Raw genomic sequence first — 24,107 nt, 5'->3', positions numbered from 1 at the left:
CTGCCTTTAAATTCAGATAACTTGTTGGAAATAAATACAAGCTTGTGTATGAATATCTTTAAGAGGACCTACAGTATTATGCTCATTTCCAGGTTAATACTTGTATTTTGGGTTTCTACTGGAACATGTTTACATGTTCTTTAATGTTAAAAACAAAATGCTTTACTTTCCTCATACCGGCTGTGCTGCAGCACCTCTTTTCACCCTCTGTCTGAAACTCTCTCTTTGAGCTCCTGCCAGACCTTTTACATGCACAAAAAACGATATAACACACTAAAGGAAGGGGAAAAAAGGAAAAAGCACAAAAGTGTAATAGGTCCTCTTTAAGACATAATTGATGGTTTAAAGGGACTATTTGTAACTTTCAGAAATGCTTGTTAACAGCGACACCTGTGGCCGTGAAATCAACGAAAGTCAGCGTCGGGCTCGCGCTTGCTTGCTCTAAATATACCTGAACGAGCATCGCTCAAAACAGTGAGGCGACACACGTCAGCTAAAACCACAATATCACTCTATATTTCAGCTGCTTGGCAGTAATGTTAGCTGACCAGACGAAGGTCTCTCCATGAACATGATTTAGATCTGATCCTAGTGTTGGCTTCTCCTGCCTCAGTGCAGGCTGAAGCAGCGGGGCTCTGCAGCGTGTCTCCCTGCTCTCTCCGCCCGCAGCCGGAGAGAGCAGAGGAGACACCGGCACCCAGTCGGTAACGAGACGACAACGTAACTCTCTGCAGAGGTCCGTCACTTCACAAGACACGGGAAACCTCTGTTGGTCTGGAGGAGCTGCAGCATTTATTTCTGCACAAACATTCACTAGATATTCTCAGAGCTAAACTAACTCTTCTGCAGTGTGGAGTGAGCGCGCGTTCACATCTAGAGGTGGAGCGAGCTGAGCGAGAACGCGCGCGCTGTCTGAGTGAAGGGAAGCAGGCAGAGGAGGAGAGGCAGCGGCCACACGCGAACGCGCATATGCGAGCGCGCATGTGTCCCGAACCCGATACATTTATACGCTTAAAAAGTTACAAACAGTCCCTTTAAAGATTAATAATAACAACAATAATGGGTTAAGTGATCAGTGCTCCAGTTCAATCCACACATGTATTGAGGGAGATTCTATTACACAATATATTTAATTTGATCTAGTATTCAGTGACTTTCAAACATTCACTGACGTACTAATGTTTCAGTTGTTTGTGTTTCAGAGGACGCAGAACCGCAACAGGAGCCTCTTCAGAAAACAGAGCCACCTGCCAAAATCCACCCACCGCCTCCAGAAAGAAACGGTCAGGCAGAGATGTTGCAGAGAGCTGCATGGGCCCCTCCACCCTGCCCTCACCTGCACCTGGGGGCCCAAACAGGCTCAAATTGGGAGGAGGACTTCACCGCTTGCAGGGACCCCGCAAAGTATGCTGGGACAGAGGGGGGCAGAGGGCTGCCCACATGCAGCACAATGAGGGAACACAGGTTCCCACTTCCTGCCACAGAGCTGGGTGGCACTGCGTTGGTTACTACTAAAACTGTGTAGGCCTGTGTGTGTGTTCTTATAACCTTTCTTCACTGCATGTACTCCGCACACTGTGCTCAGTGTGGTGAGTTTTCCCCCATTGTTAAATCCAACTTTTGGATATCTTTTATTTCTACCATGTTCTTATGGTTCTTAAATAATTTTCTACAGCTGTTGTTTTAATTCACTGCACCGCTTGAAGAAATACAAGTGTTATGGTGTAGATTGGTGTCCAATCATACCATGTAAGACTGTTTATAGTTTTGTGTACTTTACTGCAGAGTGTTGTTAAAAGACCAAATAAAAAAACTGCTCTGAATCTTATGCCATATTTCAAACATCATTTAATAAAACACAAAATCATTACAGAAATATTTCGGATGTTCTGAAAACAAGGTAGCATCGTTGTGGTTTGAAAGAGAAATATTCTCAGATCTCCGCTATATTATGACAAGTACTGTTTGGATATAGTTTCACTGTCTTTGCAGCAGAAAAGGCTATATGCATGGTAAATCATTTTGTCAAACCTTCTCAATCAATAAGCTTCCTGCTGGCAGCATCTAAACGTAAACGGAGAACTGTTCAAAGTAAAGTCAAGAAGAGTACATTCAATATCATTATTTGGATTCCTTTTGGAGAGAACTGACCATGTGTTTTTCTAATATATCTAAAAGGACGACTCCCACACTAAAATCCATGTAGATGTGACAATAACTGTGTGTGAGTTATCACTGTCCACAGGGCAGGAGAAGGCAAAAGTTGTGTGTTACAAAATACAAAAAGGAATAAACCCATGCTATTTTTATTTTAAACATTTTATAAGAAAAATCCACCCAAAACAGTTCCAGGTAAAATTTATAGCCATTATTTGTGGAAAAATGTCAGACTTTGTCAGACTACCCCATGTGATAGTATCAAAATAAACACTGTAGCAGATATTGCCTATGTGTTTGCTACTCTTTAGGCCAGTTTGTTCCTTTCTTATTCCCATGTATAACAGAGCAAATGGACGTAATGATGTAGAGTACAACACAGCTACAGTGATGTTTTTTAAAAGCTATGGTGTGGAAATGTGTCAGTCCCACACAATAAAAGAGGAGGGGGCTTATTTATAGCACTTCTTCCACCACAACAACACTCAACAAACATCTTGAATGATATATAAGTATCTGAGGGTGCATTTTTTCCTTTTAACAAGAAATTAGACTAATAAACAGTTCATTTTATGTGGCAGAGGGATGCGTGTTGAAGGGGGAAAGAGATAACCGAGACCCTGTTGTAAGCACGTTTATGATTACATCAACACACAAGTCTCATCTTCAACTCGCCTGCTTGTTCCACTGCTGCTTCGCTGTCACTCAAAGAAACCCAGCAGTGCTGATTCCGACAGGTGCAGGCTATGACGCACTTCTACGACGTCTACTTCTTGGCCGTCAGTGTACGGAAAGCTCCTCTCGTCACAGGTAGGTACTGGGGTCGTCGGTGACAGCCAGGTGGAAGTACTCTGGCGGGCTGTTACCCTGCAGGCTGCTGTTGGTCTCCCTACGACGGACTTTGGTGGACAGGGTCTTCCTGTTTTTGAAGCCCTCACTCCCAACGCTACGGTTCTCCAGACTGGACACGATCATCTCCGCCAGGTCCTGCTGGAGCCGCTGGAAGTTCTCCCTGAGACAGTAACGTGAGGATTATTTTGGATGCAAAATGATGTAAAGTGCCAAAGCCCTGTCAAGCATTTGCAATTTCTGTTTAACTTCAAAAGCAAGTCAATATTCGGGTGGGTAATAATCACATGAACATGACTTGTTGCTTCATTAAATACTGATCATATATACATTAATTTTGGTATTGAATTATAATGAATTGTGTCACAAATATCTACCAAGCTCACTGTTGTTTTGTGGCCGTACTTGCCAACAGTGAAACCTCAAAAATAGGGAGGATTTCATTTCCCCCAGAAACATTTGAGTTTTAGATACTTTGTTTCCTATATTCTGGTGACTTTAAAAGACTGAAAATACCAAAAAAAAATAAGTACACTGCAATAGCATTATTATGTTAAATAGGCCTACTTTTAATTTTACTTTTAATTCTCAGGAAAGAAAACTGAATAAATCACCTCTCTGGTGTGAACTTGTGTGAATCTCTGGCATAAACTAATATTCATCAGTTTCATTCATTCATTCTTTTTTTGCCCCTTCTTAAGTATTTCTTTCTATTAGTACTCTCCATTTCTCTCTCTTTCTCTCAGTCACTGAAGGCCCTTTCAGACACAACAGCGCCACTGTGCTCTTTGCGCGCTGCACGCTGTGATGTGTGTCGAGCGCAGCTCAAACCGCGTTGTGTCGTGAGTGTTTCTCTTTATACACCCATGGCAGTCGGGAGCAACTCTCTTCTGCTGGGAAGCAACATTAGGTGTAGCTCTACTGTCATCCAGGTGGAAACAGTAAGGCTTATATACACTGTACAGTGCCAGAAACAGGTTGAGATAAAAGAAAAAAGGAAAAAAGTGTAAACATTTGCCATAAAGAAAAGAGAAATACGGGAGAGTCGTGACCCCAGGAGACGGGCATGAAAAACGTGAGTCTCCCTGGAAAATCGGGAGGGTTGACAAGTATGTTTGTAGCTTAAAGGGACTGTTTGTAACTTTTTACAGGTATAAATCTACGAGGTCGGTTTCCCATGCGCGCTCGCGTGTGGCTACGCTGTTCAGATTCCCTGTGGACCCGTACCATCAGACTCCAACACAAACTACACGGAAGTACCAAAACCTCAAAGTTATATCTAGTGAAGCCCGTCTTGCAAAACAGTGTTGGCCGCGGTCGTAGTTCGCGGGGGAGACCGTAGCTTTGGTCTCTATGGCCGGAGTCTCTGCTGCTCCTCTGCTCCTCTACCTGCCTGCCTGGCTTCTCGCTTTCTTGCTCGACCTCTCACGTGCATGCGGGCACACTACACACTGCAGAAGAGTTAGTTTAGCTCTGAGAATATCTAGTGAATGTACAGTGGACGTTTGTGCAGAAATAAATGCTGCAGCTCCTCCAGACCAACAGAGGTTTTCCGTGTCTTGTGAAGTGACGGGGCTCCGCAGCAAGAAACGTCATCGTCTCCGACCGGGTTCCGGTGTCTCCCTGCGGCTGCGGTCGGAGACGATAATGTTTCTCTAGGATCAGCATTGATTCATGGAGAGACCTTTGTCTGATCAGCTAACATTACTGCCAAGCAGCTGAAATATAGAGTGATATTGTGGTTTTAGCTGACGTGTGACGCCTCACTGTTTTGAGCGATGCTCGTTCATGTCTATTTGGAGCGAGCAAGCGCGAGCCCGAAGCTGACTTTCGTTGACTTAACGGCCACAGGTGTCGCTGTTAACAAGCAATTCTGAAAGTTACAAACAGTCACTTTAACACGGTTTACATCAGTAGTGAGATGGAAGGAAATGTTGTATCTTATAAGTGTCAGTGTTCACATAAGAGACGTGTTTGGAATAAATCTAGATGAGCCAGTGTTTTACTCACGCTGTTGGTGGTGTCGGCAGGTTGTATTTTCCCCCAGTCACTCCTGTTAACCAGTATGTCGTCTCTTTGCCTTTACCCTGCGGGTCAGGTACACATGGACACACACACACATAGGAAATAAGAGTAGTAACCACTATCTGTGCGGTTTACATTTGATGTAAACAACTGGATTGATGAGTGAATAAAAAGCCAAAGCAAACCCAACTAACCTTCAGGTACGTCTCTCCTCTTTTTTCATACTCAAACTTGCAGTCTGTCCTCTGCAGGATGTTGATGGTGGACTGACTGACATGAATTCTCAGAGCTGGACATGAGAGAGAATCATGAGTCAAACCCTCAGCTCTCTTAAGATCAGAAGCTGCACCTAAACCGCCGATATTGTGACTGTGTTAAAATGTGTGTTGTGTCTTACGCAGGCCTGTGGACTCCATGCGTGATGTAGTGTTGACTGTGTCTCCAAAAAGACAGTAGCGAGGCATCTTGTTCCCCACCACTCCTGCTGCACACGGTCCTACACGCAAATACACACAAACAAGCATTCATATTATTATTTTTCATATAGTTAATTGATAAAAATGATGATTTTAAATAATTTTACACTCCCATGTATGTCTTCTTATTTTCTCAGTTCTCACACATTTCATTATCTATTTGATATGATTATTTATAATATCTATGATAATGAGAAAGCTGTGTGTGGTGGTGTCTGGATTATCTTTGGCTAATCATATATATTATTCATCCACTAGACGTCAGTAACAGTATGACTGACAGGAAAAACTGAATTATGAGCCTTCTTTTTTGGACTTTCTCTTTTTTTCTTGCTCTTCTTTAAATGGTTGGCATTGTAACAGTGTGTTATTGCCACCTACTATGTTTTTAAATTACTTCCAAATACATAACCGCTACTATTGACAAACTCCCTTCAATGACTAGATAATATGTTCTAAGCATTTCTCACAGACATGTGTAGACATGTTCTCATTTACGAGAATGTTGTGTGGGGAAAATGCGAAATAGATAAAAGTGTGCTTCGAGAAAACTGGAAAAGTATGTTTTTAAAAAAATAGTTTCAAAGTTATGATAAAATGTAGATGTTAAAGGGGGATTTTGTTAATTTTGTTAATAATTTTGTTAAAGGGAATTGTGTTAATAACTCTACAAGCTGTTTAAATAATCTAGTCTATTTGGGTATTCATTTATACGTTTGACTCATCTCATCATCATGCGAATGCTTCTTTTGAAATATGTTAGCGCTGCACTCCCATGTGACCCGAAACATTGCCAGAAAATATACTAATGTTACGTTTTTAAAGGAAGTTTAAGGGCAAGAACAAGGATTACATTAAATAAGACAAAATCATGACTTTCTGTTACCTGAATGCACACCAATACGGATCCACAGCGGGATGCCTGGCAGGTGCTGCAACTCAAAAGTCCCTACAAATGCCAGGATGTCCAGGGCCATTTGGGCGATGTCCACTGCATGCCTGTCGCCGTTGCGTTTGGGCAAACCTGATGCAACCATGTACGCATCTCCTATTGTCTCGACCTGAGAGACAATGGATGAATAGCTTTATTAATAAAACATTACAGAAAACATACAGCAAACATGAAAAAGTATATACCATATATACCAAACTAACTCTAACTTCAACTACCTCCACATTTTAGATTATTGTTTCTTATCTAAGTTCTATCTCACAAGATAGGGTCTTAGAAATACAAGCAGAAAAACAGCACTAACATCCTGCCTGACACCCTCTGAGCCCTTTGACTGACTGGTTAAACAGTAGATTACTAAAGAATGAATTGAGACTGTCACACTAAAGTACCTTGTAGACATCATGGTGGTCAAGGATGCTGTCAAAGTTCTTGTAGATGTCATTGAGCATGTCGACCACCTCCATGGGGGTGCTGTAGTGGCAGAGGGTGGTGAATCCCACAATGTCGCTGAAATAGATGGATACCTCCTCAAACAGCTCCGGTTCCACTCTGCCCGTCTCCTTCAGTGAACGCACCACTGGGCTGAGGAGACACAGGGAGAGGGGGAAATACTCACGTTAATTGATGGCCTTTAATAAAATTTAAATTACTCTCAGTTACATATACGCCAGGGGAATATGACATGGACATGCAAATACAGCTTTGTCTTGAGCTGTAGGTCAGGTCTCGTTGCCTCCACGTGGCAGGACTATTATTACCAAGGGGGAAAATGAGGAAATCAATGTTTTCAATCATAGTATAAATAACTAAATACTGTATAACTAAACATCCCCTTTCAAAAAGCCTCCTGCTTCCAGGATTTATGAAATGTGACAAATACACAAGAGACAACAGAGAAAAAAAAAAAAAATAGAGTGCAAATAAAAACAGACACACACAAATAAATACAAAGCATGCCTGGCTCTTTAGCTGCTCCACTGTGTTAACTGACTAGTTGCTAACTTTGGGTGCTTTCACACCTGTAGTTTGGTTCATTTGGTCCAGTCCAGGGGAAAAATTATACATTGGTGCATTTTAGTTCTGGTCCGGTTCCTGTTCAGACTGACTTTTTACAAATGAACCAAGAGGAGTAAACATGAAGTCATACAGACTGACAGGTGACTTGTTGATTGGACAGTTTTAGCAATTGTTTATCAGGACCCACGCGGGTAAATCAAATTCTGGGGAGTGACAGAAGATTATGCAGCACTTTAATGATACTGATATGTATATATATGTTCTTTGATTAATAACTGATTATAAGCATTATTAGTGTTATTAGACTGCAAATCAGCTGCATGTTATGATGAATAATAGAGACAGGACTGTAGAAAAGCTGAGTTTGTTTTAACCGAACCAAACAGGTTGTGAAAGCACCCTAAATCTGCCGTTTGGTGCTGGGCAGGTAGAGCATAGTGGATTCATCAGTGATTTTTCAATAAAAAACAGTTACAGTAACTGCTGCTGAATATTATGTTGATGAAAGCAGTTTTAGTTGGCCATAAAATCAAAAACAATAAACCAATATAGACTAAATGCTCCGAGGGGAACTGCAGAGTCGGGTGATAATTTTCTGTGGGTTTGTCAGCGCCCTTTTCACATTACACATTTGATCCTTTGTAAAATAAAGAATAAAAAGCACAGTGTAGCTTTAAACATGTGTCACATCAGCAGTCAGATACAGTACAAACCTACCCAGGAAGCAGCATAAAGTTGAGGCGATCAGCTCTGTCCCTCTCTGCTTTGTACAAAGAGGTTCTATCCTCCACCAGATGCTCGAGAGTCCTGGAGTACATCTGCAGGCGACGGATCAGGTTGTCCATGTATGTCTCACTGGCTTGGTTGTGCAAGTTACTGTGTCAAAGAAAAACATACATATAACAATACTATCATTGTTTATATCATTTTATTAATAAATCATCATGTAAGAGAACAGTGCAGCAGGAATGATCTCATATTAATGAACAGGATTACATACACTATATGGCCAAAAGTATGTGGACAAGAGCACCTTGGTTCCATTTAATGGAAAGGCTACAGCATACAGTGATATTTTACTCAGATTTAACTTATAAGTATATTTGATTTATATAGCCCCAAATCACAAACATTAGACAATATTGGGCGTTTCCCAGTTTGGTGTGGAAGAACTTGACTGGCCTATACTACACGTATGGGTGTAATGTTCTGATGTCCACCTATATTTGGCCATGAAGTGTGTAAGTGAAATAATTGCAAGTCAGCCTAAATGAATGTGTGGTGTTGACGTACCTGAAAATCTTACCCAGAGTTAACTCTATTCTCTTAAAGTCTGGCCTTCGCTCTGGGTCTTCGTCCCAGCTGTTTTTTATCAGCATGAACAGCTGTATACACACAGAAGCACACATAGTCACACGTACAAAGAGAGAAAAAAGAAAGAGGGAGCGTATGGCCTTCTTTATTCAACTTTGATGAGTCCAAGCAGCTTTACTTTATAAACCGTCATGCTCAGAGTGTGTGACTGTAACAGCATGTGTTTGGTGGTTCTCTTACCTCGACCTCTCTTTCTGAGGCACCGTCAAAGTTGAGGTCAGGTCTGAAGACGCACATCACGCTGGGATACTGCACTCTGTGGATCTTCTCTGAGGGATTGGATGACATTAAGGTAATCAATACAAGCAGGATTGTAAACTGTCTTGTACTGACAGGGTAAGTTTTGTTTGCTTTGTTTGTTTATGTTTAATGGTGTATGTTGGTGGTGTTGTTTAATGGTGTGCCAAATTATCCAGGCCTACCTGCAGGATCAGAGCAGAACTGTGTGTAGAACGGGGGCCGCCTCATAACGATCTCATGAGCAATGATGGCATAGCTGTAGACATCGCCTTTTTGAGACACCCCATCTGTACGAAGATGCTCCGGGGCCGTCCATACGTCTGGGAGGAGAGGAGAGGAGAGGAGAGGAGAGGAGAGGAGAGGAGAGGAGAGGAGAGGATGACTCTATTCTCAGTATATAGGCCTAGACACACCAACCTGACATCAAAGAACTAGAGGCGATGAAGGTCGACTGTTGCATCACTCACGTCACCTTTGTCTTGGTCAACAAGTTGTACTTGAACACACCGCAAAGACTACAGCTGACAGCCAGTTAGCACGTACATTCTGCGCCTGCGTGAGATGTAATAACTCTCCAAACCAGCAGGTAGCGATAGTCTGTACTGACCATTTTCACACCACTCTCACTCACCACTTAGCTTCATTCCAGACGGCCATGTCGCTGTGAAAATATCTGTGTATTGGAATGATCAGATGAGATGAAGATGAAAAATGAGAAGAGCCTTTCGTGTTTGCCCTCTTGACTTTACTCGTTTGCTTGTTTTCCTCACGTCCGTTTCTCTCCTCGTGCACTGATTCACTTAAGCTGAACAGCCAATCAGAGTGATTTCTCTCACTGACGAGCTCCATCGCTGATTGAACATGCTGAGTCAGCCGAAAAACCTCTGACACGGGCAGACTAGTGCCGACGGTGCAGGACACACCGCAAAAACTAGGCCGACAGACGCTCACCGACGGCCCCAAGCTGACTGACGACCGTCCGTCGGCTTGGTTTATCAGGTTCCTTAAAGATCAAAAGTCGACCTCAATGATGATGAAAAACTCCTTCTCACCTCTGCCTGGCCTCAGGATGGTGTGACAGCCAAAGTCAGTGATCTTGACCACCATGCGGTTGTCGACCACACAGTTGGTGGACTTGAGGCGACCATGGACCTCAATGTTACTGGAGTGGAGATATGACATGCCCTGTAAGCAGGAGGACAGTAGTAACCAGGATGGTTATACAAAGTAGTTATGTGTTGTATCATCCTACTCTCCTTGAAATGCACTGTGAGTCAGGTTGACTAAAATACACTGAGCAAACTGATTATTATCTTAAAACACATAAAACAAATCAGGACATGTCCATTAGGAAAATATTGCTGAATCTAAATATATATCACTGAAGGAAAATAAATCCTCGAGTGATAGAAAATCATGTGGAATTCATATTGTTTTCCTATTTGGTGTGCAAATAAATGACATACCCACACACAAAAAAAACATTGGTAACAAACAATACCTTTGCTATGTCATACATGACTGATATCTTGAACTCCATGTCCATGAAGGTTTCATCTGGGTAGGAGATCCTGTCATTCAGAATGTACTGGAGGGGAAAAACAGATAAAGAGGTTCATATTTTATCACTTTTACTACTCTGCGTACATGCTGTACTCAGTTAATGTGTGTGTGTGTGTGTGTGTGTGTGTGTGTGTGTGTGTGTGGGTGTGTGATTACGTGCATTCATACACACACTATTAGTGCCCTTTAAACTGTGTGTCCACGACTTATCAAATGAACAGTAAAGTCATTGTGAGCAGTGGCGAAAGGAGGCCACTGAGCTCTGTCATAAACATGTTTGTCCGTACTGAAATCATGTGACATGAAGTAAAGTCAGATCAACATTGCACTAGAGTATAAAGTACAGTTAAATGTAGTGCAGCACGATTCACCTTTTAAAGGTAATAGAGCAGATATTAAAGGTAGGTTTGGTAGTGTTGTTCAAATAAATTTTTTGTTATTACTTGAAATTCTCATTACATCCTGACGGCAATGAATAAATCGAATGCCCTGACAAAAAAAAGAAAAACAATCTGGTATCTGTGGCTGCAGGATTGTAAAAAGTACGTCCAAACATTTCATTTGGTCTGAATGTAATGATTGAATGGGCTACCTGTCTGTCTGTGCGTACTCTGCCCGTGCATCATTGTGCGTCACCAGAGTCTTCCACAAGCTGCTGGCTTTGACAGCTGTGAGTACTAATAATAGTCATGTTCGTTGTTTACGTTCATTATGATCATTTTGGGGGAGTGGCTTTGGAGGGAGACCTGAAGGGACGGGCTGTCAGTGTTGTTGACTTGGTGACTTTCTCGCCAGATTTAGGGACTTTTGGAGCTAGTGCTGCTTTCATTGGAAAAGAGCTGGCAAAACAAGGCTGTTTTTAAGGTTGGATCATTTTTTAAATCTAGTGTACTCTTGCTAGTTTCTCAGCATTACCAACCCTACCTTTAAGTAAAACACTGATGAAGAAAACGATAATTATATATATATGAAGAACAAACTAACAGTTAGTATGACAAAAAAGCAAGGTCTCTATAGATGCATTTCATGTCAGCCAGGTTGTAAAATGTTCTAAGAAAAAAACAAATATATAACTTAAAATCACAAAGTTGTCTAAATGTGTTATTTTAATAAAACAAATGTGTTTCTAATGCATGTGGATCCAGATCTGCATTAAAATACACGCAGTGATGAGACTAATTTGGGATACATGTTCCAGGTTTTTAACTCAAGTAAGTATAGAAGTTCATGATAAAACAGGTCCTATCTCGCAATGTTGATCAAATTTGTGCAGAAAGAAATGGACCACTTATTCCAGCAGGATCCGACATGCAGGGAAAGTGTAAGACAATGGGACAGTGTGAGTGATGGTCTGCTCTTACCCTGAGGGAACCCCTCTGACAGAGCTCAAACACCCCGAACACACCGTACTCAAACTTCACCGTGCCGTAGAACTTGGTCAGGTTGTAGTAATCGATACGCAGCAGCTGAAACATGAAGACATGGAGGCGAGGAGGTAGTGACAGGAAGGGGTCGGGAGGGACAGGGAGGTTGGACAGAAAAGGTTAAAAAAGGGTTGGGCAACAACATCACAAATGACAAATATACACTTAGAGTGTAGACTTATATACTGTTAGAGAGGAAAATGCTCATTCATACACACTCTTTTAATTCTATCACTATGAGAAAGCACAAAATCGAATTTATTTGCAGGAAGATTCATTTCTCCATGTGCTAACAAAGCCAGAAATTACTTGAATGGCTGGGAAAATCCTAAACTAGACAGAAAGTTGGACTTTTACAACATGTATAGCATCATCTTTCTCCATTGAAAAGTACATTGGGAAAGACTTTAAAGGATGGGAGAAAGTCGGAGGTGGGTTGACCAAAAGTGTTTTGTTTTCAAGATTAAAAAAAAAAAAAGACATAACACAGTGGTGTCTTACAGTGTTCAGCTCAATCCTCTGGTTCTCTGTGAAGTCTCCGTCTGTATGTGTCAGCTCTTTCAAGATTACAGGCTGAAGAATACAGAGAAATAAGACACATTTAAACGCTGATAATACATGATCATGTCTTTCTATTTGTTCTTTTTACGACTAAATATGGATCTCTGAAAGTTGTAATGTCGGTACCTTCTTGTCATAGCGGCCTCTATGATTGAAGAACGTGCTGTCCTTCCTCTTATCTTCATCAATCTGTTAACACATGCACACACACACACACTTATCTGATTTCATGTCCTTATCTTACTGGATGTGATCAGCGAAAAGATTAGACTCATTATCTAAGACAGGGGTCAACAACCTATGGCCATTTTGTGAGAAAGAAATCCTACGTTACACTATTGACATATGTCACTACTTTGTTAAATATCACATTAGTTGCTAAATAAGGTTAGTGATAAAACACATTAAACCAGCATGATGAATTAATGTTGAGCGAGGGGATCCTATGTATATAACAGGCCTTAAACTCTATAATTATTACAAACAAGTTCAAACTTCTAATAATTGTGTAACTGACTAAATTACATGTGTGTAAACAAATGCTGCTGAAGCTTGCTGACCCCTGTATCTAACATGTAGAAAACAGTTGATTGATGAGGCAGTTTACCTTCAGAGAGACCTCCTTCTCATCCAGCGGACCAATCAGATGCGGGTTGATGTGAGACCATCTCTTCTGCATGAGACGTTCTTTCCTGTTCTGCCTAAAATTATTCACACACACAGACTCACAGTAAATACATACATAATGAGCACAGGGGATAACTCTTTTGCTTTCAGAGGGCATCCATTTACACTACATTTATACGATACAATGACCAAATGTAAACATCGAGGAAGCGCTGATTCTTCTGGTGTTTTAGTTTCCTGAGCTTCAATTAAGACCGCCTTTTGTTGCTCCGACATCAAAAACATGTTGTCACTGACAGTTTAGACTCTAGTCAGAGCTGTTGTATTTTCCTGTTCCCTGCTTTACTGATGCTAAAATGCTACATGTAGCACATGTGATGCAGCTGTGATACGTGTCTGCTGTTTACCTGTAGAAGATGAGAGCGATGGCTGTCACCACGACAACACTGAGACTCAGAACGATCACAATCACGTCCTGCATATCTAAGCCTGGAAACACACACACACAGTGGCATTGACAAAAAAACTTTTACAGTCATACTGTGAATAAACACAATGAAATCATATCTTCAGACTTTAATGATGTTTTGTGTAGTCTGTATGCTAAAGCTTCTCAACATTGCAGCAGGGACCCTACATTGGAAACCTCAAACACTCACACGAGATAGAAACTATGTTGTATGGAGTTAACAGTCTTCAGACTACAGTGAAGCACCGCATCACTGTCCACACTACCTTTACACCATCAGTGTGTGTGTGTGTGTGTGTGTGTGTGAGTGTGTGTGTATGGCCCTGTTCAGACCTGGTATTAACATGTGTCCTGAATGATTGGATCACAAGCAGACAGCTTTAAGTACAGGTGTGAGCGCACTCAAGACGCATTGAGGACGCATTTAGATCGTATCTTTCAGATCACTTTCAGAGGTGGTCTGGGTCACATTAAGGACCGCCTACTCAACTGACGTCCCGCTTGGATCCGCGGGTCTCTGCGCTCCACATGTGAATAGACAGGCTGACGCGAGCGCTTGTCTGCCTCGCTGCAGGAAACGGCCTCTGTGCTCTAATGCATTCTGTCGGTACAACTGTATTTTATTAAAATATATCTTATCTATAGTCTACATAATCTACAGACTATGTGACTAGGCACAGGAAGTGCATTATTAACATATTGTGGGAGATGTGTCGGCGTTTTTGTTCCGCTGCTCTGCACGGAGCCGATTCATGACATTCGCCTGCCCTCCCTCTCTCTCGCTCTCATCCCCGGCTCTCTGAAGCTCTGTACTCCGCTGTAGCCCGGCAAAGGCAAAGGCACCGGTGCCGGCGGCGCATGCAAAGGTCCCCGGGAACCGCCGGTACAATAACCTTTTATTTTGATGTTAATAAAATGTGAATAAAATGTACCCAAATTCACAAATATGTAGGATATTACTACTGACATTCATGTATACGTCACAACGTCTGCTGTATTAGCCATGTGTTTACTACGTGTTTATTTGCATATGGAGTGGGGAGTGAGATCGGATCACAAATGGTCACTCAGGATGCATGTTAATGTCAGGTCTGAACAGGGCCTAAGTGTGGGTGTGTGTTACCATCTGGATTGTCTGGTACGTCAGAAGGCAGGTGACCATTCCAGAGCAGGGCGGGGTTTGTGTCTATCACGATGGATTTGTTTTGCGATGTGTCAAACACCGACAAGGTTTCATACTGGAGAGAGACAGAGGCAACGTGTAAAAAGAAATGTTCACATTGGCTGTGCTAACTGCTGAATGGACAATAGTCTCACCTTGCCAGTGACAGTCGATGTGTAAATCATAGAGATGTTAACATCTCTGTCACCGTACTCATCGAGCACATAGTGTCCTCCCATGCCTGCTCGAAGCAAACACACAAAAAAAAGAAAGCATTTTTAATTATCTGGAAATAGCGTAATTACAATCTAAATGTATAATTGTATGTTACTAGATCAGCTACAACATGTGTGGAATGAGTCCAAACATCTACAAACATAATGAATAGCTTTTTTTCAAAACAAATTTCAGGGGTTGGAGCATCCTTGTACACAGGCACAGAACAGTTTTCAAATCCTCTCATGACTACATTACCAGGCAACAATAAAACTACCCGTAAAGCAAAGGCAAGTAGTTTATTAAATTTCTTTTGCTTTGTAATTCTGCCTCCCATTGTGTTGCTACACAACCTTGAGCTGTCACTGATCATACGCACCGTCAAAGGAGACATTCACAAAAGGGTTGTCACTCGGAGACCCCTCATAGGATACGTTATGTCGCTCACTGAGCATCTTCTCTCTGAGGACTTTACCAAACAGCAGAGCCCCATCATGATACCCAGCCACGTAGTCATTTATCTGCCCATTGGATAGAAAGATAGACAAAAAGGTCAAAGCCTTACACAAGACCTGTTTCCTCACACAGTCTTGTTTAAGATGCTGCTCACCGTGTCGTTGTATGTTGAGTTTGATCCGTAGTCGTAGTTCCTCTGTGGCAGAGTGATCACTAGTACATCCTGCATTCCCTTACTGGATGTTGTGTTGACATAATACGCAGGGCTGGAGGAAGGTAAAGAGTGTCACTGTGAACTTCTATACATTCAAAATTCAAACTCATGAAGCTTCATGGTCACAGCGTTTGGGCAAAATGGTGACATCATAGACAGGCTTACTTGTAAATATCGAGGAGAATAAACATGATGTTCTTATCAATCTGGTCCACCATCTCCTTTATTGCAACAATGTCATCAGGGCCCCCACATACGATGAAAACTGAAATAAATAAATCGGGAAGGGAAATGTTTCAACATTTTATAAGCACCGGTTACAGTATTTCAATCTTACTATGTATTTCATAAGTCTGGTATAGATTGACTTTCAGTGCCGGAGTTAGATATGTACTGTATATTAAAAACACATACAACAAGCTCATTTTAAATTAGTTTCATGCATATTTCACCACAAAAACTGAGCAAGTGATGAGCCCCTTGCAACCTCATGGTGGTGCTAGAGGAAAAGTCAGGGGATCACTAAAGTCAGTAGGGTTCATCCTTTGACAACCATGAATATCTGTACAAAATGTGATACAATCCATTCAGTATAGTTGTTGAGATATTTCAGTCTGGACCAAAGTAGTGGACCGATGAACACACCAACAGACCTACATCCTTAGAGCCATGCTAATGGGAATAAAAACATTCTCAGTACGTCGATAAATTGTACATCCTGAAAACTTTTATTTTACAATGAAGCTTCCTTCTTCTCCAATCTGTTCCCGTTTGCCCTGTTAAATTGTTGTTACAGCATTACATTGTTGATACAAGCTCAACACTTTCTGTAAGCGTTTCAAATTAAAAGCTCTGTAGCATTTCAGTGGACAGAATCCCCTTAATTTTCTAATAATGCTTTTATTGTGAAACATTAGCATATGTTGTGGAAAATTCAGTGACTTGCACGGTTCCCGTACAGCACTTCAAATGTAGCTATTGCCATCTTGTGGCACTTGTATACAACATAGCTACAGTTTGGCTAGGACATCAACTCATATACACCCATAGTGACTGCAATAGGATAATAACACTTTAGATGAGTAAACCAGAACAACAAATTGTTGAAAATAATATTATTATATTGTTGAATTTATTCAATTTAAGCACTCCTCAATTATCTGACTGAAATGTAGCTTAACCATGTCGTGTGAAATGCAATTTCAGTACACTTTAAGAACAAATATTACTGGGATCCCTTGCAGATGAATATTTAATATCGAGGAACTCACTACCACTGACTGACAATGTAACAATTTGGCCACAATTTAGCACATTGACCATACACGGTCCAGCCATATACTGTACTAGGTTTAGACCTAGTCTGGTTTCCTGCACACTCCATGCACACTAATATTGTGACTGTTCTGATTAGATAAATGACTCATCTCGAGTGTAGATATTAGGTGATATTTTTCATCATAGTCATTTGGTTTTCAAGCATTGTTGGAGGAATGAAGAAATGCGTAATGCATTGATCTGTATCTGTAAAAAAATACTCACTGTTGCTGTGTCTTTTCCTAGCGGTGAGTGCTTTCTTCAGATCGACCTCCCCACGCAGCATCTCTCTTTTTGTCTTTTTGGCAAAGTTTTCAGATGGTGCTTCCAATGCGTTGATGTACCTGTGGCAAAAGCAAGGAGATAAAACAAAAAAGTGACACATCCTGTAGCGCTGAATGAAGCTACAGAGAGGTCAATCAGGTGAATTGCAGCCTGTGTTGTCTCACCAGAAGCAGTCTTCAGGTGGGTTGCCAGACTTCTTGTAGACATAGACCTGCTTCCAAGGATCCTTAAATTCCAAGTTTTCCTCCATAAAGTTGAAGAATAAGTCTGAGATCTTGCGTGCCGGAGGCAGAATTCGAGTCAGTTTGGGCTTATAGTCACAGGAGAGGCCGAAGCTCCCAGCAGAGATGATGGGAATAGTCAGGTTCGGGCCAATTTCGTCACTGAGGTAGATAACGGGGTTAAAAAGTTAAAAAAAAAACAGTCAGTTGTTTGGTGGTAGATAATTAAAGGACAAACCGAGTTATACTCACTCCACTAACTGGAAGGTGGCATAAGTGCAGGAAGGCCCCAGCATGACGCACCCAACATCTCCCTTACTCTGCAGAAAGATACAGTACATGTAGTTATTCTGTCATCACAGAGGCATTATAAGTGTGTCAATTACTGTGTGAAAGCACAGCACTACCATTGCCACATAGTTCACATAGTTCACATAGCACACTTAGCACTTAAACTAAAGAAAAAACTGACAAGAGTCACACCTACTGGAAGGTCACCATACAGCATCCTGTGACTGCATTGCATTTTCTTCTATTTAGGCTACTATGATAGCAACACTTGCAATGGTGATATTGTTGGTGCAAAATTGTGAGTCTGCAGAGAAGTGGTTGATCATTGACTGTGAGGCGCTGACAAAAAAAGTTTTTTTCGATAATTGACATTTTCCTTCCTATCAGTATTTACAACTGTCCTGGAAATAGTTTGACTAAATGACTCATTTATAATTTAACATTTAAGTGAGCCACGATAACCGTCATGGAGCAATAGATGTGTAACTGTGCCAGTTTAAGAGTAATCTAGGGATAATAAACTAGGAAACCACAAAAAGGGAACTTGTTATTACTGCGCACTAAACCACAGCATCCAGTATGAACACAGAAAAATGTAATCTCTTGAATCTTATCACTATTAACAGTAGCTCACTTTTTACACTGAGATTAGAAATGACAAAGGAGGACAAAGATAAGACGTAAACACAAAACAGGAGATTCAGGTTCTGGTTTCTCGCTCTCATGTCAGGAAGTTCAGGTACATAAGTGGTCTTAGCGGCACCTAAAGCATTTTTACCACAGCACCCTTAATTAATTTGACATGTGTGCAATAAAAGAAACACTTGAAACACTCTTTAGGCATCTTTTGACCACACTCACATGCAGCAGCTTGAGTATCGCCACTCCCTCACAGGTGCTGCTCCCACAGCCCTGTCGGTTGTACACGGTGGTGTCGAACCCGTTGTAGTTAGCCGTCAACGTGAAGTTTAAATCTTGGGTCATGGAAAGAAGATAAGAGTTGTTAATATACAAAATGAACCCATTAATTAGATTAGATTAGGCTGACTTTATCACCCACTGGTGTAAATTTAGCCTTTGGTTTCATTTATAGCAGCAGCAAGAAAAATGCAGAATATTACAAAGTGTTTCATTTGATAATAAGAAGACTTGCCTCTGACAAAATGATGACAGTAAGGGTAAAGCTCATCATGGGTTATTACTGTAAATAATAGGTGTAAAACAATACACTGTGAAGTCACATATATGTTTTGTTGACAAGGGACTCTTTCATTTCTAAAATGGGATTTGAGAAGTTTATGCTAGTGGTTCCCAACTGAAGGTCAGGACCCCCCCAAGCCCTCTCAAGATATATAGACCTGGCATAAAGGTGGTTTGGAAACACTGTTTTATGCTGTATTTAGCTTTTTCGTTGTATGAATAGAATACATCAGCAGCGTGGATACTGCCAATAGCAAACCAAACCTTGTTAATGCTTCTTTGCTGTACAGGCATATAGCTAGATGACAAGTTTGAACACAGCTTCTGTGTGTTCAGGAGAGAGATTCGTCTGAGACGATTTCAACCTAGCTTATAGCACAAACACTTAAAGTGGGTAGAAACAGCTAGCCTCTGCCGAAAGAAGAAAATATGCCAAACAGCTTCAAAACAGCAATGTCAACAAAGCACAGAGAAGCTCTGATTACCACACACACAGAGGGAGAGTGACTTAATTCTCTGCTCAGGTATAGCTGCTATATTAATGCTCTGGATATCGAATTTAGCACCTTAAAGGGACTGTTTGTAACTTCTTACACGTATAAATCACCCGGGTTGGTTTCCCATGCGCGCTCGCATGTGGCTACGCTGTTCAGACAAGATTCAAACACAAACTACACGGAAGTACCAAACCAGTTTTATCTAGTGAAGCCCGTCTTGCAAAACAGTGTTGGCTGCGGTCGGAGTACGCGGGGGAGACCGTAGCTTTGGTCTCCAGGGCCGGAGTCTCTGCTGTACTCTGCTCCTCTGCCTGCTTGCCTTCACTCAGCTCGCTCCAACTCACGTGCATGCGCGCTCACTACACACTGCAGAAGACTTCGTAGCTCAGAGAATATCTAGTGAATGTACAGTCGACGTTTGTGCAGTAATAAATGCTGCAGCTCCTCCAGACCAACAGAGGTTTTCCGTGTCTTGTGAAGTGACGGGGCTCCGCAGCGAGAAACGTTATCGTCTCCGACCGGGTGCCCGTGTCTCCCTCCGGCCGCGGTCGGGAGGCTGAAGCAGGAAAAGCCAACACTAGGATCAGCATTGATTCATGGAGAGACTTTCGTCTGGTCAGCTAACATTACTGCCAAGTAACTGATATATAGAGGGATATTGTGGTTTTAGCTGACGTATGCTTGTTAATGTCTATTTAGAGCGAGCACAAGCACGAGCCCGACGCTGACTTTCGTTGACTTAGCAGCCACAGGTGTCACTGTTAACAAGCATTTCTGATTCTTACAAACAGTCCCTTTAAATGGCCAGATTTTACATCTGAATATTTTGTGTCATTGCACATGTGTAGATAGAGGACATAAAATGCAACAATCAGACTGCATGGGATTATTTTAAGTGTATCAAACATGCTTTTTTGCTGCATGGATCTGCCACAAGAGCAACCACTACGTATACATATCAAGTAGCCTACATCAGGGGTTCTCAAACTCTTCGGGGCCAGGGACCCCTTACAGGGGAGAACATTTTCCAAGGAGCCCCTCTTAATCGTAACATCGATTAAGCATAATGCTTACTACTATTTGTACTCTTAGATGCCATTGGAACTATTTGTTTTCTAAAACGTTTCAACCTAAATACTTCAGACCTGTTTCATAGTGATAAACAGAAACACATTTCTATTTGAATCATGTTAATACCACTTATATACATTTATACTTTTCAAGTAATTGCTCTTAAAAGTGTTCAGGGAATGAACGGTAATAAGATTGGTATAGTCCTAAGAAATCCAGACATATAAACTTACCAGTCGAACGCTGACTTTCAATAAATGATTCAACTTTATAATAATGAACTTACTGCTATGTGTCACAATCATATCAGAGTTTCTATCGGCCCAAAGCTAACGTGGGTGGGACTAATGGACACAATATACTTGTTTTATTGGTGGAAATCTGTAGATATGTACTTTTTAATGACCCAGCACAATTTTATAATTTATAGTAAATTATTTTGCGGACCCCCTGAGAGAGAGTGCCATGGACCACTAGGGGGAGAATCACTGGCCTACATGTATCAAACCAAACCTCGATACTTTTTGGTACCAACCACAATGTGTCCATAGTACTGAGTATCGAAAACTGTCACTGACTTGCATTGAATGTCAGGTCTTTTTTTACATATTATTTGATCCAAAAGTTCCTGATTTAAGTCAAAATGTTTCCAGTTTCAGACTTTTTTATTTAGCTGAGCATTAAAGTTCTTTATTGACCTTGAAAACAGCACTGTCTATTGTTTAGGCAAAGTTTTTATACTGCTACTTGTTTTAAGACAACATTTGACTAGAGTTTATATTCCTCAAAGTTCTGTATTGAAAAAGGGAATTGTTTGGTATCGGTACCAAAGTCAGCACAAGTACGGAAATATTTCAAAGTATACCCAACATCAATATCCCCGACTAGCCCCCCATATTATACAAACTAGCTGCATGTCTTTAAAGTGTTGATAAAAATGAAGATAAATTAATTGTGAAAAAGCCTAATCATTTTGTGAATCCATTAAAAAAGGTTATTCATCTGTAAAAAGCTTCATCCAGCAAAGGAGTAATAAAATGATAGAGTAATAATAAAGTGATAAAAAAAAAAAGAAGTCCGAGATAACCCCCTAAATTCAAAAGAGATCTCATCCTATATGAACAAGATAGATAAAATCTTGGGCTGATTTTGGTTTTCCATTTTCATTTTAATTATAATATTTTCATCCCCAGCATTCTTTTATCATTTACATAACAGTGGTGCAGAGAAATTAATTCATGGGGCCTACATGTATAACCAGCCATCTTGACTTTGTAATTCTCTATTTTACTGGTTTTCTAGATCTGCTATCAGCTGCTATATTCTTATGTTTAACTATTTGTTTTTTATTGGCTGCCGTAAAGCAATTTGTTTGCAGATTGTATAAAATTATTATTGTCTGTAAGGTCCTTTCAGTCTTATTTAGGACTCATAAATATCCATACCATGTTTAATGTTCTCCAGCCTGTCCTCTTCAATGGCTTGTTTCACGGCCGCCTGCACAAACGGTCGACTCCAACCATAAGTGTTGTCCTCCAGCAGCACAACATTCATGAAGTACGTACGGTTCGATGACAAACAGTCTTCCAGCATCTTGTTGGCGACCACCGCCACTATTAACACTCCCAGGTAAAGCAGACTGTGTGAGCGGTACATCTTGTTCCTTGAGATTTTCCTGTTTCCCTCAGAATTTTGTGTCTCTCCCACAGTTCCTACATGTCAAAAAAAAAATACAAAACCTTGTTCAGATAAACAGAAGGCTGAGGGCAGGTTTTCACATTCGTCCGCCTGAACAGATCCTCTCCATTGACGACAAAAGTCCAAAAACAGAAGTGAACTCTTCAGTGACTAAGCAGAAGTCTCACTGTCTCTTGATTCACTGTCCAGCATCCAGATAAGAGAAGAGAATACACTTTAGACTGAGATCTGCCACCTAACCACTTTAAGTAAATACTGTACAAAAGAAAATGTGGATTGACGACAAGAATCGCAGTTTTCACAGCAGTTGTTCCTCTAGTGAAAGCCTGAGATCAATAATCCTCCACCTTGGTATGGGCTGGTCTACCTGTCCCCTATACGTTAATGAACAACAGTCAAGTGACAGTCGGTGCACCAGTCAGAGGGAGGGCAGGGCAGGGCAGGAGAGACTCCCACACTCCATCTGGACTCACTTAGAAACTTATTGAGATCATAATTCATCTTGTTTGTAAACATGAAGTTTAGGACTGCCTCCACATTACATCTTCTGTCTGAATAATCAAAGACTATTCCCAAATCTCCATTTTCTGCAGTGATAGCCTGAAGTAAGTGTAAGAATAAAACACCATTTATCTTCATTTGACAATAGCAGATTATTCATGACTGTAGACTGGAAACAAAAAAAAACACATATATGTAGACAGTGGAATCAGTTCAACTTATATTTTGTCTTTTTTACACAATGTGTTGAAGACTCTTTGTTCGAAGCAGAGGTGGGGGAGGAGGGGGGGGGGAGCTTGCATAGCGAGAGGGGCAAAGGTCACAGGAGGCAATAAAAGTGAAGGCTTGTGTGGAGCTGATAAATATTGTCTGCTATAAAAGCAGGGTGGATTAAGTCTATAAAAGTGTTGGCCAAACGGCTCATAAACCAGTGTCACCATGTTTTCAGAAAACCAGCCTTTAATCCTTGAAAAATTGAAAAGTGTAAGTGTGCAAACATAACCGTTTATTTGTTTGGATACGAGGGAGCCACCAAAGTTGCAGTTAAATGCATCAAAAATATTTCTAACATCTTCAAAATTGCACCTGCGGGTGAAATACCCTCGAGTTAAAACAGTCTGTACTCTGAACCTAAACATATCGTTAAAGTGTTTATATATGCATGCTAATAATGTCATTACAGCCTGGTAAAGTCAATATTGCAACAGCAGCTTAAGGTCATTATCAAAGTGATTATATTCTGATTAACAGTTCTCTTAAATGGTGAGGTGATCTTCTATATGTTTCTCCTGAATAGACCAAAACCAACAATGAATGCATCCGACTAACAAGCATTGTCTGTGTAGCCAAAGCCTGAAGTAGCTTATTCCTCTAGGCCAGAGAGCTTATTGTTATCCAAGAACTATTAAAAATGAATGTGTGCCACACCATTGCACTGGGTGACATGTTTCTTACAAAGCAATGAACATGGGCACTGTAGTTTATTTTAGTTCCATCCCACACGCACCATCCTGCTGCCATAACTACTGTTAACTCACCAAATCAGCATCTGAAAATAGTCCCTAACAAATGCTCTATTTACTTCTGTCCAAGAAATGTTTGCAAACAACAAAACACAATGCCCAGCTGTTTGAGGAAATCAACTTTTTCAGTCCTTTTTAAAAAATAAATAAATACATAAATTATGCTAGCAGCATGGATATCTGACGGTCAGTTGTCGGCCCACTACTTTGGTCCAGACT

At 41.0% G+C, this 24,107-nt stretch overlaps 1 protein-coding gene across 1 annotated transcript; it reads right to left on the bottom strand.

The window, feature by feature from the left end:
* Positions 1-1,830: 1,830 nt before the first annotated feature.
* gucy2ca (guanylate cyclase 2Ca) lies at positions 1,831-22,767 on the bottom strand. The gene is made up of 27 exons (XM_074655403.1): positions 22,113-22,767; positions 18,761-18,873; positions 17,861-17,928; positions 17,552-17,770; positions 17,328-17,446; positions 15,951-16,050; positions 15,726-15,837; positions 15,495-15,636; positions 15,055-15,140; positions 14,861-14,975; positions 13,676-13,757; positions 13,249-13,342; positions 12,768-12,830; positions 12,582-12,653; positions 12,018-12,122; positions 10,595-10,681; positions 10,146-10,278; positions 9,276-9,413; positions 9,034-9,122; positions 8,773-8,864; positions 8,197-8,355; positions 6,852-7,044; positions 6,394-6,568; positions 5,429-5,527; positions 5,226-5,320; positions 5,017-5,093; positions 1,831-3,169 (listed from the first exon to the last, which is right to left on the bottom strand). The coding sequence occupies exons 1-27, from the start codon at positions 22,321-22,323 to the stop codon at positions 2,962-2,964; spliced, it is 3,246 nt and encodes a 1,081-aa protein (XP_074511504.1). The 5' UTR covers positions 22,324-22,767; the 3' UTR covers positions 1,831-2,961.
* Between the last annotated feature and the right edge of the window lie 1,340 nt (positions 22,768-24,107).

This window comes from Sebastes fasciatus, chromosome 13 (assembly GCF_043250625.1).
Source record: "Sebastes fasciatus isolate fSebFas1 chromosome 13, fSebFas1.pri, whole genome shotgun sequence".
Lineage (NCBI taxonomy): Eukaryota > Metazoa > Chordata > Actinopteri > Perciformes > Sebastidae > Sebastes > Sebastes fasciatus.
This window is presented reverse-complemented; position numbering and strand designations above follow the sequence as displayed.